Source organism: Marmota marmota, unplaced genomic scaffold (assembly GCF_001458135.2).
Source record: "Marmota marmota marmota unplaced genomic scaffold, marMar, whole genome shotgun sequence".
NCBI lineage: Eukaryota > Metazoa > Chordata > Mammalia > Rodentia > Sciuridae > Marmota > Marmota marmota.
Window position 1 is genome coordinate 12,936,993 of NW_026000205.1, and position 18,775 is coordinate 12,955,767.

Consider the following 18,775-nt stretch of genomic DNA (forward strand, 5'->3'; position numbering starts at 1 on the left):
GGGACAGGGAATGTGAGGAGTTGCTGAGGTGGAGAGAAGTAGCAAGGCCTGGCCTCCCCAGGTAGACCATGTCTGTCCTGGCAGGGCACAGACAGGCTGAGATCCTCCGCTAAGGGTGATTGGAGAGGTTTTTGTTTGTTTGTTTTTTGTTTTTTATTTTTTATGGAAAGCCCCTCCTGTCCCAAGGGTCCTTTCCCTCTGCCCCATTGTTTCTGCAGCTGCAAGACTACAATCTCCAGCTGCCAGCAACATGGGGCCCTAATTTTTTTTTTTTTTGGACCAGGCTTGATGCTTCTTAAAGTTTACATTCTCGTGGTTTAAAGATCAGTTTCCTAAATTCACCTGTGGGCTCTCTTACTGACGTTTGGCTGGCTAAATCTCAAAAGAGCTCCTCCTACACATCGTACCTTGATGACGTTGTTTGAGCTCAGTGCTTATTGCTAAACACTGAAGTCATCAGCTGCCCCGGGGGTGGTTGGGGGAAGTAAGCTGTTCTAAATGAGGGAATCCATTTTGGTGTAGATGTCTGGCCTGGGTGTCTGAATCGAGCTGGAATTGTGGGGCTGTTGGGCACTGTGTCTCAACCCTGCTATGTTCTTGGGGAATGTGGGTGGGGGCCTGGGGGCACAGGAAGGCTGGGGCACACACACAAAACACGCATCATTGGAGAGGCCTGGAGCAGGCTCGGAGGAGCCACCGGGCTGCCCTTGCCAAGCCATGGCAGGGTGAGATGGGAAGCCTGCAGCCAGAGCAGAGGTGGGAGGGCTGTGTGGGGTTGGGGGTCAGTTTCCAAGAGCATGAGGGCACTGGTCTGTTTCCTGGAAAGAAGGCCCTGTTTGCTGCTCGCCTCCCCCTCCCCCCCTTACCTCTTGTTTCTGTCCTGATCACTGGGTAACCAGGCTCTTTATTCCGTCCACAGGAGTCCTTCTTTCACTGGGCATTTGGTGTCCTCGAGCCAGGCTGCTATGGCGTCATCAATGTTGACACTGGGAAATCCACTCTCTTTGTGCCCAGGCTTCCTCCCAGCTATGCCACCTGGATGGGAAAGTAAGGAGTGGTCTCTGCCATGTTACCATGGTTGCTGACCACTGGGTGGCTGGGGGTGGCAATGGGGGTGGGAGTACAGGTTGGGCCAGTGGGTGGCTAGGAGGCACAGTAACAAGAGGAGAGGTTGGTGGTAAGAGAGGGCCCTTTGATGGCATGCTCTGTGCTAGCAACCTGTGCCTTGGTTGGGAAGAGACACCTGAGTATGGTGGCTATATTAATCTTGAAATCAAGGATTCTCAGCTTAGTTAAAATGCCCAAGGTTTTGGCCCCAGTGGGTGGGTGGTCACATCCACTTGGCCTTGCTGGGGGTGGTGTGGGCCTGCATATGCCCAAGTGGTAGATTTGGTTTGGATCAGGGAGAGCAGTCTGGGGCCCATCACCGTCATGAGGGGACATTACTCCTTCCTGTATCTGGCCGCAGATGAGCCTGTCCTTCACTGGCCTATCTCTGAGATAGGGTGAGACCTTAGAGCTGTCCTGTGTCACAGGTGTGGGGTCAGAGACTGGGCCTTGTCCCCCAGGAGAAGTTGCCCCTCCCCCATCCTCCATAGTGCCTGCCAGCTCCAGGGCCTCTGGAGAGTTGTCCCTGCCTCTTGAAGGCACTGAGGCAGAAGCTGTGCTTAACCAGGGATGTTTGAGGTGATCAGAGGATCCTGCTAAATGCTCCCCGCCTTCCAGCCTGTCATTTCTGCCTGGAGAGTGATTATTCTTGGCTAATGTGTAAATTGCAGCCTTTGCTGCCTAGTGCCCCAGAACGCTCATTACCAGGTGGGCTGGTAAGTCAACGGCTGGTTTGAATGACAAGACACTTGGCTGCTGCAGGGACTCTGGGCTTTTCGCAGAGGGCAAGGCCATTGCAGGGCTTGCCTGGACTTCCTCTGCTTTGTGGCCTCCCCTCCCCTTCACAGGCTCTTTAGTGCAGACTCCACAGCCTCCCTTGCTGGCCCTGGCATGTAGCTCTTGTGCTGTCTTGGAGTTGGGGGGCCAGGCCCACAAACTGGCATCAGTTCTACTCTGAGGATCCCAGCCTGGCTCTGGGCTTTCAGCTTTGCCATGACGACTCAGCTTCAGGCAGAATTGGCAATAGAAGAGAAGCCGGCTCTGTTTCTCCTGGGGGATATTTTCCTGGCGTGGCTCTTGAGAAGGAGGGCGGGGAGTGGACACTCCCCATCAAGTTGGCCTTTGGTGTGAATGGCTGCACTGTCATGGAGAGGCCTTACCTGATCACTGCCTTCCCATTCTGACCTCAGTTATTGTCTACTTGTATTCCATTTGTGGCTGAATCCTTGCGAATGCCCATTTATAGAGGAAACTGGCCCAGTGTGGGGGGACAACCTGTGCAGGTCCCATGACCTGGAGCCGAAGTTGGGAGCTAATGTTGTCAGTGGTTCAGTGTAGTGTCCATGTGGAGGTCATGGGGCTGGTGAATAGGTCTGTCACTGTTTGGGGCTCCAGTTCCTTCCTGCAAAATAATAGTGGTGCTGCTCATGAGATGCCACCTGGGCTGTCATTACAGTGGTGGCCACTGTGGGGATGGTTATATTTTTGACACTGACATGAGGCAGTAATGATGGGGTAGATTGTAATGTCCAGAATTGACTGCAGCAGCGTTTCTGGCCATTTGCTATCTAAAAGTGGAATCTGTTTTCCCTGACCCTGGTCAGGATTCCCTGACCATCTTGGTGCTCAGAAGTGGTGGTGTCATTGTGCAACTTGAGAGGCTAGATGTCAAATGCAGTGGTAAGTTCACCCATGGAAGCGAGTCTTCCTGCGGAGGTCTAGATGTCCTAGGTGTTGTGGAGCAGAGCTTAGACATACTCTCTGGGCTCCAAGTGCCTGACCTAGAAAATCCATGAACATGATAAATGGTTTTCTGTTCCACCGACTGTCATGGTAGTTTGTTACCCAACCCTAGTACCCAGAACAACCTTGTTGAAGAGTTTAGATCTGGTCCCTGTAAGAGGATCCTTGCAGATTTTTTCACCCCAAGGTGGTCACAGGAGCAGAGTTGTGGCCTTAGCCCTTCTTTGTGAGTCACATCTGAGTAGTAGCTGGGGCCCCTGTGCTGAGCGTCCCGTGGCTCTGGGTGGCACCTGCAGTTTTCACCTGGCTGCCCTCTTAGCCTTTTTGTGGTCCTGCCTCTTGGCTCAGAAATTGCTGAGAGCTCACTGCTCAGAGAGTTAGCTCGGCTCTCAGACCAAATGCCTCTGTCTGTGAGTTGTGGGGAGAGACTGTGGTAAGAAAGACAGCTTCCAGAAGGTTCTGATCAGGGCGTCTGTAGGGCCTCACCTGGGGTTTCTGAATCAAGAGGAGGAGGGGCTCTGAGAATGTCTCTTCTGCCTATTTACTTCTTTTTATGAAGAACTGGCTCTAGCAAGAAGTCAGAGGGTGCTTGTCCATGGGTTGAGTGTGGGCATCTTCTGGGGCTGTGGGAGGAGGGACCTGGTCCTACCTTAGGACCACTATCCAGTGGCTAAACCTGAGCGAATTTCAACATGTCTCCTCGCATCCACCCTGTGCACTTGACTTGAGGGTTTAAAACCCAGTATCCTATTGGTCAGGGAACAGCAGTTAGCAGCTGGCTTTTCTGGAGCATACAGGAATAATATTCTATGCTTTGGCCACAGCTGGGTTTCAGAGAAGCTGTTAGAAGTCTCCTTTAGTCTGCCACTGCTTTGCCTTGCCCGCTCATTGTCTAGGACAGGCAGATAGCCTTGGGTGACCTTGAGGGTGCAGGCAGGTCTGTAGGGTGGTCCTCCCTGGTGGAAAAGTCTTCATGTGTAGGCTGGACAGGCCGTGCTGGGCAGCCTTGGTCCCAAGGGGAATTCCTACACCTGAGTAGATCTTTGTCTCCTGCAGCCCTGGCTTCCTGCCATGGCCACTCCCAGCAGGCCTTTCCCTTTCTCTGTTCTGTGATGACCCTCTCTTAGTCCCCCGTCTCGAACCTTTGGGAGAGAAGGCGTGGTTATAATGGGGCAGCGACAAAGGGGCTGGTTGTTCAGGCTGGCGTTGGGGGTCGGCCAGATCTGATGTGTGTGGCTGCTTCCAGACACTTCTATAATCAATAGGGCACCGGGAACGAGCTGATGGGATTACCTGGCCTTTGCAATCAAAACCCACCAGACTGAACATTTGACCTTCAGCTCCTCAGCTTCCTTCGGAGTCTCTATCTGATGACTTTTGAAAATCCATCTGGCAGATACTGCAATCCAAAGTCACCCAGGGAAACAACACCCCCGTCTGCAGGATCTGCCGCTTCCTGCATTCGCTGTCTAGGCTGCTGTCAGGGTTGCAGACACCCAGGGGGCTGTGAGCAGCCTGGAGCCTGCCTGTGCCTTACCCTAGGCCCTTTTTGGAGCAGGAGAGTGGTAGTTTTAAACTCATTTTTATTTGCAGCCTTTGTTCATGAAATTGTGTTGTCTTTTTGATGTAAGGGTGTTCATCAAAATAGTTCATCAGAATCAGGCTTAGCTGATGGCAGCTTTGGTTTTGGGGTGTCTGGGGTCCTCAGAACAGGAAATTACTTCTGTAATTTAACACCCTGGGAAGACACAGGGCCCATAGAGGGTGAACAACTTTGGACCAAGGTAGGGACCCTCCTGGAACCTCTGAAAAACCCAATCTGTAGGATGAGAGACAGTGTGTCGAGCTTGAGTTTGTAGGTAGTGGGTGCTCATCCTCCTGAATACCTGTCTGGGCCTCAGGCTGCCCAGAAGAGTGGCAGGTGAGTTTCTCTAGGGCTGAGGACCTGAGACTCTGCGCCTGATTTCTTTTGGTGTAGGAAGTGATATATGGGTGTGGGTGTGTGTGTGTGTGTGTGTGTGTGTGTGTGGTGTGATGCATGTGGAGTGTTTGTGACATGGGTGTGTGTGTGATGTGTTTGGTGTTTTCATGGCACAGCTCCTCATGCACACATCTTGGGTATGAGGACAGAGCTTCCTCAACCTCTCTCTGGCCTCACCCCAGCTCCTTCTATTATCAGAGGTATGTGTGGGGCCATCTTCCAGGGGCACAGGCCTTACCGAGAAGGGGCTGGTGGGGTTCCTTTGGCTTTTCATGGGCTGCTCGTAGACCCTCCCAGCACCTAGTCTCCGGTGCTGTGCTGACCCTCTGGCAAGCCTGTCTTAATCACCTGTGCTTACCCCCTCTCTCTCTGCTGGGCCTCTCTGAGCTGAGCATCTCACAGGAAGCGCTGCTGATGCACTGGCTCGCCTGCGGGAGAGGTCTCTAGGATCAGAAGCCCGCATTGCTCTGGAGGGGGCTGCTTTTCTCTTTGACAACCTAATGAAATCTTGAAATGGTTGCCGACTTCCACTCAGGAGCAAGTGCCGCTGCGTTCTGCTGTGAACGGAATGAAGGGCAGCGGCATTGTTTGGAGCTGAAGGCAGGCTCTGGCCGCTGGAAATTGATGGTGACTGCTGTAATTTGGCCCTATTACTTATTCATTAACTGTATGCAGGTGGTCAGCTAGCCGCCAAGACCTGCTCTTTGAAATTTCATTTTCCAAGGGGCTCCATCGTGTCTGCATTGTGTGACATTAATTTAATGTCTCCTTCCCACCCGAGGCCTTGCGCGGGGTGTTGGCGCTCACTGCACAGTAAGCAGATATCAGCTCTGACTCTGGGCTCCTGCTGGGGCCCAGCTGCTAGCAGAGCAGGCCTGCACTGGCCAGGTCCTGGGCGTGGGCCCCCTCTGAAGGATGAGAATCCCATTGAGTGAGAGGACTTCTCTTTTTGCAAAAGCTTCCTTTGCACTTGAACGAAAAATATTGCACCGGAAGCCTCAGCTTCCCTCCAGACCCATCCTTTCCTAGTCCAATTTTTTTTTCTTCAAATTTGCCATGTGATGGGGCCTGGAATGAGTTATTTTCTGGATCCCCGACTCTAGGTGGGACAGGGTGTAGAACCTCCAAGTGGGTATCTCCCGCTCTGGCCAGCCTGGCCCTCAGTGGGTTCAGAGCCACTCAGTGACCTCTCCAGTGGGTTCAGAGCCACTCAGTGACCTCTCCAGCCAGCTTGGCAGGGTTCCGTGGACATGCTACTCCTGTTCCCATCAACCTGCCAAATCATGGCTGCCAAGCGTTCTGATGACTGGTGTGACATGGTAGCCTGGCATGCATATTGCTTTAGGTGACATTTAAATGATTTTTACTATAATTAATTCAAAAACATGAAAAAATAAGTACTATTCAAACTTAATTATTTCTGCCCTTTGACAAGAATTAAGTGCACGGTGCCAGACACAATGCTTATAAGTCTTCAGGTCTTAATTGTCAAATAAAGAATCAGGCCTGTTGCTAGGGAGGCCCTTTTTGTCTCATTGGCATCACTGAGGAGGGCAAGCACTGATTGGGCAAAGGGCATTTGGTGGGTCTGGCGCCTATGCCCGCTTCTTCCTGATATTGGGGTGGCAGTAGCAGGCTCTCCTGTGGGCTAGCTTCCTGTGCTTCAGCTCAGCTTCCATGATCAGTGAGTGGAAGGGCCGTGGCCACCAAGAAGGAGTGGATAGGTGAGCACATCCCCTGGGGTCACCCACAGATCTCAGCTCCCTTAGTTCACCTCCCCTTTGCTGGTACCTCTTTTGGTTTCCTGCTGAAATCCTTGACCTCAGGCTTACTGGCTGGAGACCTCCCCATGAGGACTAACTGACAAGACTCTTGGGTTGGAAGGGCAGGTGGCTTCCTTCAGCAGGATGGTTCCAGTGAGGTGGGAGGATTTAGGACTCCTACTGGAGTGGAGGTGGAAAGGCCAGGTGCCTACCTACACGTAGCCGAGATGCCTCTCTGTAGGAGCCATGGAGGCTGGCTTTGAAGTCAGATCCGATGAACTTTATGAATCCATTGGGAATTTGCCCTCCATGCCTGTTATCACTGGAGGTAATGAAGTGAAAGGGGCCAGAGTTGGGCAGAGTTGGGGACTTGCTGAGGATGCAGGCATGTGTTGTGGAGCTGGCAATCGCAGTGGATATGGTCAAGACACCCACAACCACCGGTCCTGGGGATTGAACCCAGGGGTGCTCAATCACTGAGCTACCTCCCCAGTCCTTTTTATTGTATTTTGAAATAGGGTCTTGATAAATTGGCTGAAGCTGGCCTTGAACTTGTGATCCTCCTGCCTTAGCCTCTCGAATTGCTGGGATTACAGGCGTGCACCACGCTCCAGCAACACATTTTGCTGATGGCCCTGCCTCTTGCTTTTCTGGTTCTTGTTTTTGTGCCACTTGCAAGGGCAACTACGTGCCAAGAGAGTCGCTGCTCAGTAGCGAAGGACCTGCCAGTTCTCTAAGCCAGCCTGCAGCTGGGACCTCCAGAATCCTGCTGGGGGGGTACTTGTCATCCATTTCTGCCTGGAGCTGCTTGGGGCCATGCTAATGGAGGTGTCAGACCTTGGCCATTTAAACTTTTGAGTCCTGTCTCAAACGTGGAAGTTAATGTGACTGAATTGTGCAAATTTAATTAACAGTAAGAGCTTGATACCCAGTGATCACATCTGAAGGGCCGAAAGGGAGGAAAAGCTGAGGGCATTCTGGGCTGTGGTGAGCAGCCGACCACACTGAAACCAGACTCTGGACCCTGAGGTGGGCTTTCTGCCTGACCCAGCTCACCCTGAGTGCCTGTGAGCTCTCTGCTGCTGCTCCCACAGCCCACCACTGTGCCCTAGGTCCTGTGGCCTACCCTCTTGGCAGTGAGTTCCCGAGGATTGTTCTTGTGGAGAGGGAAGTGGTGGAGGGCCAGGGAGAGCTGTGGGATTCTGGTTTTGGGTCATTCATGTCACACAGGCCTTGGATGTAGGAGTCTTTAAGGACTCATTCTGAGTGCTGAAGTTCAGTGCCTCCCCTGTTTCATCTGGGACTCCCTAGATACCCTCTTATCATATAACCCCTGAGGGCCCAGGAAGCAGAATCCGGAAACCATCTGCTGTGCTTTGTCTGAGGCCAGTGTAGGGTGTGACACCTGCTGATGACAATGCTGTGAGACCACAGGTAGCCTGGCAGGGCAAGGATGGAGGTGACTGCTGGGTTTCTGTTCTCCCGACTAAAAGGCTCAGGGATTACTCCAGTTGAACTGGGCTGACTGGGCTGTGCAAAATAACCACACAAGAGACACAAATACCTTTTTCTTTGGGGTCGCTGTGTCGGCACCTCTGACCTTAAGGGTCCGCAGGAAGAGAGAGAGAGCGAGAGCACACGCTGACCCTTTTTATTGAGGAGAAGCTGTTCAAATGAGGCAAGGGGTCAGGTTTCAGGGGCTGAGTCTATCTTCATGATGTCCACTGTCAGCAGGTTGACTGACACCTGGGTAGGCCACACCCAAGGGCACAGTAAGAGAGGGGGACACACACAAGGCACTTCCATGGAAGATTTTATCCTAAACCAGGCAAGGAGTTATATTTCAAAGGAACAGGTGAGCATAGCTTCACCCATGGGACTGTAGGAAGACACACCGCTGTAGGAAGACACACCCATGCACGAGACACCAACTCTCAAACCCAAGAAAGGGGGGGAAAGCTCTGCCATATTTCTGTGACTGAGCGCCTGAGCACCCAGCCGGGGAGTGTGACTCAGTCATGTGCAAGTGGTCTCCCACAGGTGACTCCTTGTGATGACATTGCCGCCAGGGGGGATGGCATGGATGATGTGAGTGTGCGTCATTGGACTTGGCTGGCGCTGGCCTTCCCCCATGTAGTTAGTGTTCCTCCATATGTAAGTTCTGTCACCAGCAGTGACATTGACTCATCTGCTGACCTGGAGCCTGAGAGTGGGGGTGGTGGCCTGCTGGACCCAGCGTGAGGTCTGCCTGGCATAGCTGTGACCCCTAGGGGCATCACTGTAAGGTGGGTGAGGTGAGCGAGGGCTGCCCAACCTCATCTGCCCTGTCTCTTCTCATTGGCTGATTTTTCAGGATTGATGATTCAGCTTAAGTTTTTCTCATCCTGTTGAGTAATACTGATATTAACTTCTTTAAAATGTTAATTTGTTAACTTTCCTTTAAAGAGACTCCATTACAGCCAGGAGGCTGCTTGCTTCATGTTCTAAGGGTTGTGCATACTGTCTGGGCCAGGCTCTGCGGTGGTGGAGAGAGATCTTGGAAAGAGGGGGCATTTGCATCTGCTTGCTGCAGGCAAGAGGGGTGGAGGTCCCTGGGAATGGTGGTGTCTAAGAAGGCAGGTGACATTCTGGCCCAGTGTCCTTGTCCTCAAGTTCTACTGGGCAGATCCGCTCTGTGTCCACTCCAAATGGGCCCGGGGCTTCGGCCTAGGCATGAAAAGCAAGAAAGTGGCCACGCTGAGCCATTGCTAAACCCTGACCCTGGCATTCCTTGTGCTTCCTTTTGAGGATCCATTCCAAGGAGCATTTCAAGGAGAAATATGCTGTGGACGCCGTCCAGTATACAGATGAGGTAAGTTGCTGATGCCTGCTCTCTCAAGCAGCTCCTTGGCTTCAGTAACCCTTCTGCTTCTGAATTTCCTCTCCTCCCACTGCCACAGCCTGCGGACACCATTGCCTGGCCACCAGCCCTGAGGAGAACCTCACTCAGAGCTGGCAGGAAATGTGCACTTCGGACTTCTCGGAGGAAGCCATTTGTGCCCTGGGTACTGCCTCTGACTTAGGTGGAAATGCCTGGTGACCTGGATTGTGGCCACTGAGATGCACCAGGGGATGACTTCTCTGAGAGGCAGCTTGCCTGAAGCAGGGACTTAGGTCTGACCAAAGGAACCCCTGGGCTTGGCCTGAGGCTGTGTGTCAGGAGGCTTCCTTACAGGCCCTTGCCAGCTACAGGTGCCACTGTCTAGAGAACCCAGGGCAGTGAAAGGCTGGTGGGGTGGGTGGAGTTGGAGGTCTCTTGACTTAAATCCACTTCCCAGCCTGGTTGTCCGGCAGGTGTGATGTGACCTGGTTAAGTGTATGACTGTCCTCCTGAGGCTTTGAATGTGTTCCAGGCAGACGGAAGGGTTCTCCTCCAGCTTCTACTGCTGAGAGGGCTGTGGCATTGGTGACACTAGCTAGCTCTGTGGTCCAAGTGACCAAATGACCAAGGCTTTGTGATGCTGTGGCCACTGCCTGGCACACAGGAGGCCCCCCCGCTGTGTTTCTGGGCACCAGCACAACCTTCAAGTTCTGTGCAAGTCAGAGCCCCACCCCACCAGGCCATTGCTACTCACTTGATATCACATATAAAATGCAAACTGGGCTTTCCAGTTCCCCTCTCCTCATATAGGGGCCTGAGTTTAATTATTGAGATGGTAGCTTCCCTGACAAGGGGACACTCAGGAGACCCGTGAGTGGTACTTGAGGCATTGCAGCGCGGCGAGGACCCAGCTGGGGGCTAGTGGCGTGCAGGGTATGCTCTGTGCACTTTCTCTCCTTCAGGGCACCTGGCAGATGTTCAGAGACACTGGGGTCACCAACTCAGATCCAGAAAGGACAGATGTTAGAGAAACAACCACAGCACCACAGGGAAGATGCTGCCTGCCCCCCAGCCCCGGGGTAGAGATACCTCAGGGAGTTGGGGGGTGGGGGGGCAGGGAGAGCCACCCCTCCTCTAAAGGGGCCGCTGTTCTGCAGAACTCCTGGCCCAGGTCTGCTGGATATTCCAGTTGTTCAGCTGCATATCCATATTGTTTGTGATGTTTCCATTTTAAAAACAAATTCAAAATTTTAAAAGCATTGCAGGCCACCAGTGTGCACTAATGTTTCAAGAGACTGCTGTGAACGAGGGTTTACTTTCAAGAGCTTTAGTGCTTGCATGGCGAAGCCCAGCTCCCTGGAGCCAGATGGGCGCTCTCGGCAACACTGGTGAAGGCATGACTAATTCCTTTGTGAAGAGTGGCCACAGGCCTGGTTGGCATCCTGATTAGGGGAATGCATGAGGTGGCCGTGCCCACCAGGCTCTGAAGCATGCTGTGGATGCCTATCTACCTTGACCTGCCCGGGAGGCCAGGCTGCCTGGGAGATCAATGCTGGCCATGGCCTGCGGCACAGCCGGGGCATTTAACAGCACTGGCTGGGGAGAGCTGATGTGTCCCCAGCGGCCACTGCTCTGTGGAAATGAGGCCCTGGGTTGACAGAACTGTGCTGTCCTGTGTGGGGGCTGCATTTTGAGCCAGCGGGATACAGCCACATCGTGTTCCCTTAATTTTTGAGACGCAGCTTCAGAGTGTGCCGATGAGAATGTCACCCTAATGGGTCTCCATGGGGAAGGGCTGATGGAGCTGCCAGGCCGGGAGAGGTTTCACAGCTGCAGAGGTAGCCAGGGCCCACTGAAGTAGTTGTGATCAATAAAAGATGTTGCTCTGCCAGGCCTCGCAGACGCACAGCCTGCTCTCTGTGTCGGGCCTCGATCCATCTGAGCGTCAGGCAGCATGGCGAGGGCTGCTTTCTCCTCCATTATCCCTAACCAGCACGTCCAGAGAGTCGTTGTGGAGAGAAAAACCATCAGCCCGCACATTTGTTATCCAACTCCTCTCTCCCAAGGACAATAGCAGATACAATCCCCAAGTGCCTTCTCTGATTCTGCTGCTGTAATTGACAGAATCGTTGTGTGCTGATGAATGTAGACCCTTCGTGTCAACATAACAACACACGCAGGACCTGCTCCGTGGCAGTGAGGCGGCTCTGTTCCTTTTCCTGAGCCTCCCCCTCCTGCGGGAGGGGCTGGGGAGTGGAAGGGACCGAGGCTGAGGGCTCATTCATTCTTAGAGCAGTTTCAGAGTGAATGAGGGAGTGACGGACAGGACATGGGGAGAGGGAGCCTCGGGCATGGCTGGAGGGAGGGTGGTTGGTATGAATCTGGAGGGTAACTTGACAATGGGCATCACAAGCCTTGACACGGTATACAGCTTTTGACCCAACTGAATCAACTTTGTTTTTTTCCTTCCTCCCTCCCTCCTTCCTTCCTTTCTAAAGGAAATAAGCTTTTTAAGAAATTTAATTTTAAAGAAATAAAGCCTTATGTGCTAGATGTTCATCACAACATTATTTATAATCGCTCATCCTTAGAAATAATTTATGTCCAATAGAAGGATGAATAAATTATGCTGTGTCCATTCAGAGAGTATTACACAGTCATAGGTTCAAATCTGGGCTTTGCCATCTTTTAGCTCTGATCTTGGGCAAGTTCTCTAGCCCACAAGCCCTTCTCATTTGTGAAATCTGGCCGTGGTGGCAGCATCTTCATGGGTGGTTAAATGAGATGATGGGTGTAAGATGACTGGCACAGGCCATAATCAAGGACTTATTGAACGTTTATCATCCCCAGAGGTAGTGACTGCTAAAAATTGCGTGTTTGAAGAATATTTAATGACAGGAAATAAGTGAACCGTGTAATTTCGTATGATCCAAATGTCATTACAGATCTCTGTTTTTATGTGTAGAGCTAAAAAGTCTCCCAGGATGGGATTGCAGGTGCACTTTATTGTCATGTGCTGAACTCTGATTGTTCAAGAGTAGCTGCACATCCATATTGTTTGTGATGCTTCAGAATATTCCAGCTTTTCTCTGGGAGCATCTCTGTATTAAAATAGATGTATATACATTATGTCAAAATGTCCACTTAAAATATATTCATTGTAGAGTATGTCAGTGACAGCTCAGTCAGTCTGTTAAAACAGCAACATGTCCTCCTTACTGTCACAGTGGCCAGGGTGTCAGAGTTTAGGGCAGGGGCTTCAGGGGGAGGGGGCTGACTCAGTAGCCCAGACACAGGCAGACTAGGGTGGGGGTCTGGAGAGGAAGAAATTGCTCCTTGCAGGGCGGTGGCACTCTTGGGTGCAGGAGTCACAGCTAATGCTGACTGATGGTGGCTCTGCTGGGGAATTGATGACTGCTGGTGAGGTCGTAGAGGAGGGGCGGATGAGCCTGCCTTGGGGATGCAGACGGGGTGGAGCGGTGGAGATGGGGGGAAGGCATTCTGGGCAGAGGTCCCATTGAAAGGAGAGCAGGGATGTGGAGAGTTGAACTTGTGTGGGGTATCGGCGGAGGAGGAAGCGACTGGCCTGCTGAGAAGGGCATCTGAGTGGGCTATGGTAGGGCGTAGGGAACTGGAGAGCAACTGATGGGCTGGAGGCCAAAGGGTGGAGTTGGGGATGGCTAACTCTCTCAGTCTAGTTGAGAATGGGGGGCAGGGAGGGAGGTGTCTTCCCTGGGGTTGCAGAGCTGGTGGGACAGTGCCTGAGGGTTTTGGGCTGGTGGGACTGGCTCTTGGCAGATGGCAGAGGTGGTAGCCTGGAGGGTGGGCGGGTCTGGTTGTTTGGAACTAGGATCTGCTGGTACCTGGAGGCCCGTGCCATGGGGTCGTGCCAGGCTTAGGTTTGAAGCCTTCTCTTCCACTTGATAGCTGTGTGACTTTCAGAAGTTCTTCGACCTGTGTAAGCCTTGGTTTCCTCCTCTGCAGAATGGGACAATAGTCTCACCTATTTTAAGGACCTGCTGTATAAATGTGCACTGTCATTAAGTAATGGAGGTATATTATATCCAGCAGACTTCTTCACAGTTGCTCTAAAATGGTAAAATGTTTTTTTTTTCTTTCTTACCTTTCAGATTGCCAGTATCCTGACATCACAGAACCCCTCTGTCCTCCTAACCTTGGTAAGTGGCTGGTGTCTAGGAGCTGGGCAGTGTTCAGTACAGAGAAGAGGTTTCAAGGAGCAACCTTTCCCTGCTAATGTCAGAGTGGTAGGGGAGAATTAGGAAATGGGGAGGAATGGTCATTGGTAATAGTAGCCATGTTTTCTTAGTCTGAATGGCTGACTGTGTCCAGGACCCATTCTTGTCCCTGGGACGTGATGGACGAGGCACCATGTGCACTTAGGGTTAACAGCTGCTGGAAGATGCAGTCGTGTTGGTCTGAGCTCATGGGCTTTGCGGTGTGGAATGATAGTTTACTCCTCCCTCAGTAGCATTTGCATATAACTTGTCATTAATGGAATTGAAAAACACCCTTGGTTTCCCTCCTCAGATAGCTGGGCTGTGGAGCCCAGCCTGGAGTGCAGCATGGGCTCCCGGCACCTGGCAGGGCTTGGGCTCGCTTGCTGTGGGATGTCTAGAGGGGAAGCGCGCTTCGTTGCTCTTCTTTGACTTTGGGAGTTTCATCTACATGATCCTTCCAAAGTGACCCTTCTTTCCTTTGTTAATTGATTTTTACAGGAATAGTTCTTGGTGATTTTTTTTTCTTTAGTCCTTGGTTTATTTATTCTGTGCTGCTGTTTTGGTGGCTAAGAAGGAAGGTTGCATTCGATGCTTGTGGTCAGAGATGGCCCAGTGTCTTGGGTATGCGGTGAGACATCGATTGGCCTGAAGTTCTTGAGAAAGCAGTTGTGATTTAAAATGCCTTGCCTCGCTGGGGGGCATCTTTTTCTCTGAATCTCTTGTTTCATTTCCACTTGGTCCATTTCCACGTGAAGTCTCCTTACAATTAGGAAAAGGATAGGGGTGGAACAGCTTCACAACAGTCCTGTCTGATGTAGGTCCCACACCCTTGGATTTGATAGTACAGTCATCCCTCTATCTGTAGGTTTGGTTCTAGAACCCTCTTGGATATCGAGACCTCCAGGTGCTCAAGTTCTTTATGTAAAATAACATAGTATTTGTATAACTTATATATCTCTTCTAATATACTTTAAATTATCTCTGGATTATTTATAATACCTGATCTAATGTAAATGCTATGGAAATAACCTATGCAGTAGATTTAGGGAATGATGACAAGAAGTTCAGTACAGATGCAATTTTTTTTCAATTATTTTTGATCCGCAATCGGTCATATCTGTGCAGATAAGGGGGCTTGGGGGTGCTGCTGATACCCCTGTTAGTGAGACACATGTGGGTGAGAGAGATGATAAGGCCCAGCCTGGGCAGAGCAGTTGGTAGTGGTGGTGAGCAGTTCCTGGTACCCACTTTTCTTGCCTGGGCCCTACCTGGGCCCAGCACCCTAGCTGGTGTCATCAGAGTATTCTGACCCATCCATGGAGGAGACCTTGTTGTGTACCTGGGACATTGTGGGAAACATGAGGCTCCTGACTTGCTTTTCAAGCTGCAGTGCAGAAAGGAGGGCCTGGGTTGGAGCTGCCTGGCCAGGGTGGGAGTGGGGGCCTCATGGGTAAGGGAAAGGCAGGAGGGGGAGGGTTTTTGGGTTCAGAGTTGGGGCTCCCTGACTTCCCCTATCTTGAGCCTGCTTGGAGGAGGTAGGGTCTCCTGTGCAGGCTATGGGGACACTGTGTGGCCCCCGTGTGACATGTGTGTGTTCTTACACCCTTTCTCCCTTTCCTTGCAGCGTGGTGTCAATACCGACAGCGGCAGCGTGTGCAGGGAAGCCTCCTTTGAGGGCATCAGCAAGTGAGTGCGGGTCCCAGGCTGTCTGTCCATCCCTCATGTACTTGCTCCTTGGCCAGAGGGTCTTCCCCAGTCTATACATGAGCTGTGAAATACACAGAGGAACATTCGAAAAATGGATTTGGTGCTGGGCATTTTGAGGAAATGGTTTTAAAATTATTGGCCTAAATTGTCTATTTTTGCTTTAAGGAGTGCAAACCTTCTCTGTTGTGCCTTATGACGCAAGTGCCCGGCTCTAGCTGCTGTGCATGGTCTCTCTGGATCACACTGTTTGCCATATGGGCCCTCCCGTTACTCCTGGCCACTGACCTCTCCCAGTCCAGCTCTCAACAACTTCTTGTGTCCCCTACTTCCCTAGTCTCAGGTAGTGTCCCTTTATCTGCCTGTATTCCTCAACTGAGCTCTGAGATGAGTCACCAAACCCTGCTTAGGAAGCAGTTTTCCCTTTCTAGGCCTCTCCTGGCAGATGGGCAGCTGTTGGTCACAGGGAGAGGAGCACCTTCACCTCACTGTCACCTCGTCACCCTGTGGCCCCCAGAGAGTACTGCCTATCCACTATGCTGTGTCCCCAGGCTGACTCGGGACCAGCTTCAGGGATCTGTGGGCCTACAATGCTGGGCTGACCCTGCCGCAGACAAGCCCTCAAAGAGAGGCCCTGCTCCAGGCTGCTGAGTATGGACAGTGGACAGCACCCAGCCTTGCTCCTGAATGAACCTGGGCTGCCAGCATCCTCCTCCACCACACATTCACTGTAGCTGCTGCGTCCTCTGTTGTCCTTTGGTGGACCCAGGCAGTGACGGAGGAAGCTCCTTATAATTATGTATGAGCCTGAGCTGCGGGAGTTTGTGCGTATGTGTGATGTAGTGGTGATTAGAAAGGATTATGAGCTCATGAATATGTATCACTTTCCCAGTGATAAGAGCGCTGAGATAGGGGGAGTGGGTATCAGGTTTGCTTCTTTCCATTGTACAAATCTCTGCATCCTCTAGGGAGTTTGCTCAAAGTGGCCTTGCCTCCTATGCCATTAGTCTGCTCGTTGAAATGCTGACCGTGGAGCTGGAACTGCTGTCTGTCCTCAGGCCCTTAGGGGGAGTGTGGGCACAGTCAGCTGCTGCTGTCCAGGGCTAGGCCTCCCCATGACCCAGGTGCCTGCATTCAAGGCCCTGCTCAGCTTCCTTGACCAACACCACGGACCATCTCCACAGCATCCTTATGTCCACTCCTAGGTCTTTCCTCGGGCAGGGCCCTGAGCTTTGAAGGGGTACCCTGACTGGCTTTGTGACCTTGCTCCCCGCCCCCCCCCCCCGACATAACATGATACTGCTTGGGCTTCTTGTGGGGACTAAAGAGATCCCATTCATCCAGAGTCTGCATGGAGCTGCTGTTTAGTAGTTGCTTGCCGTGTGGGCCTGTCTTCACATCTACACAGTGGGCTAGATAGGCCCAGCATGGCGGGCATTCCCAGGTGATGGTGAGATGCAGGGCCTCTTGGCTGTGGGGCCTTTTCTTGTCTCTTTGGAGATCTCTGTTACAGAGGGCTGAGCTTCCCCCAGACCACACAGTGAGTTGGTATGGCAGGTGTGGTCCTGGGTGGGAAGCTCAGGATGGGGTCCCTGAGGCAGACCTCTGCTGGCTGCTCTATGAGGTTCACAGAAAAGAGTCAGGGCCACCGTCACGTTATGGGGGAGTCAGAAGTGGAGGCCTCATCCCACATCACTGTAAACTCCAGCTTTCTCCCTCTTTTAAGCAGACCCTGCCCTGTTCCCCTCTTACTCCCATGAATCTCCACAGTCCCCCAAAGCCCTGAGGGTCCTGTGCTCCACAAGCCCTTACCCACTACCTCAGCATCTGGAGATGATTTTCAGAGAGCCAAGGGCGAGCTTAATTTTGCATCATCTCCCCTGGCACATAGATTGCACCATCTGTGGCACACAGTCTGGTCCAGATGTGGGCTGACTGGTGGTCTCCAGGCCTTCATCTGCTTGTCTGGGCTAAGAGACTGTCCTCCAAATGGGCATTGGGTAGATTTATTTTCACACCCACATGATGGGCAGTTGGCTGAGGTCCCTGATTGGTTGAGTGCTGCAGGGGAAAGCCCTCCCACCTGTTTCTTTGCTTTTGTATCTCCCGGTCTCCTGGTCTCCCTTCTCCTCTATCCCCAGGCAGGTGTGTCCCCTCAGGCCTCTTCTCTGGGCCTCACATCTCACCATTCTCTTGGTATAACTTCACAACCAGGGGTTGCTCCGCTGGGGAAGGATCCTTCACAGGTGCCCCCTACCTAGTATCCCATGGGCACTGACTTGGGGCTCTGGCGTCTGCCTCCAGGTGCTCCCTGATCCTTCCTCCAGGAAGTCACCTCTGTATTCCTGGGCTCTGAGTATAGCTCAGTCCCCTGCCTCCCACCACCCAGATGGAGAATTGACCAGCACCTCAATTCTACCACTGCACTGGGCTGGGAAGAGACCTTGTCCTTGAGGGCCACTGCAGCTCAGTGACCGCATTCACCTGCCTGCTGAGTGCCTCCAGCTGTTTGCTGGGGATAATAATAGACTGTTTCCTAAGCAAGATGAATCTTGCTGTCGTCCTACTTTCCAGTTCTCAACTGCTGTGTCCCTAGTTGCCTCTCACTGCCCTAATGAAGCTCCTTATTCCTGGAATTTTTGCTTTTGACCATATTAAACATCTCTGCTGTACCTCCGTCTTGGATTTTTGTTGAACCTCCCACTTCAACAGAAGTTCAGGTTTGGCCTCTCAGTTTGTCCTGATGGGCCTTCTCAGGCTGCCTTTGCTTTTGCTCGCAGACAGGAGGAGGCTAACTCCTTCCACTTGGGCTCAACCTTGGCCTCAGACCTCCCTTAGCTCCCAGGATCAGAGGTGATCAGCCCATTGCAGGAGGGCTTGGGGTCTCACAGTGATAGGGATGATAGAGGGTGGCATCAGAGGGAAGGGAGGCAGAGGCAGGGTGGGTGGTAGACGCACAGGAGGCCAGAGAGCTGAGACGGGGAGAGGAGCCCTGCAGTAAAGAGGAATTGAGACTTCTTCCTGTGGACTCTGGGTACCCAGGCTCCACGGAGCACCTGATTGCTGCACCCTGGGAACCCTGTCAGATGTGATGGGTCTTTGTTAGCTGCTGAGGAGATGATAGATTTCAGGGCATATTTTCCTGAGATGGGGAGGCTGACCATGAAGGGAAGAAAATGGTCTTTAGGGGGCCATGCTGTCTGAGTTGAGGGCCCCCCCATTTTTTAGGTTTGATTTGCCTCACTTAATAGGGATGCATCCCTGGCATGAGACAGTTCCCTTCTAGGCAGGCAGAGTCTGTGCCCAGGAGTCCTGCATGGGGACAGCAAGTTATAGACTGCATTTCATAGGCTGTCTGAGAGAGAAATATGGTCCCTGT

At 52.2% G+C, this 18,775-nt stretch overlaps 1 protein-coding gene across 3 annotated transcripts in view; it reads left to right on the plus strand.

Moving 5' to 3' along the window:
• Pepd (peptidase D) overlaps positions 1-18,775 on the plus strand; it is a 115,388-nt gene that overhangs the window by 9,807 nt on the left and 86,806 nt on the right. For all 3 annotated transcript variants that reach the window (XM_015496922.2, XM_048790972.1, XM_048790971.1), the window contains exons 3-6: positions 920-1,047; positions 9,382-9,445; positions 13,585-13,632; positions 15,317-15,378. In XM_015496922.2, the coding sequence (XP_015352408.1) occupies positions 920-1,047; positions 9,382-9,445; positions 13,585-13,632; positions 15,317-15,378 (302 nt within the window). The remainder of the gene's footprint in view (positions 1-919; positions 1,048-9,381; positions 9,446-13,584; positions 13,633-15,316; positions 15,379-18,775) is intronic.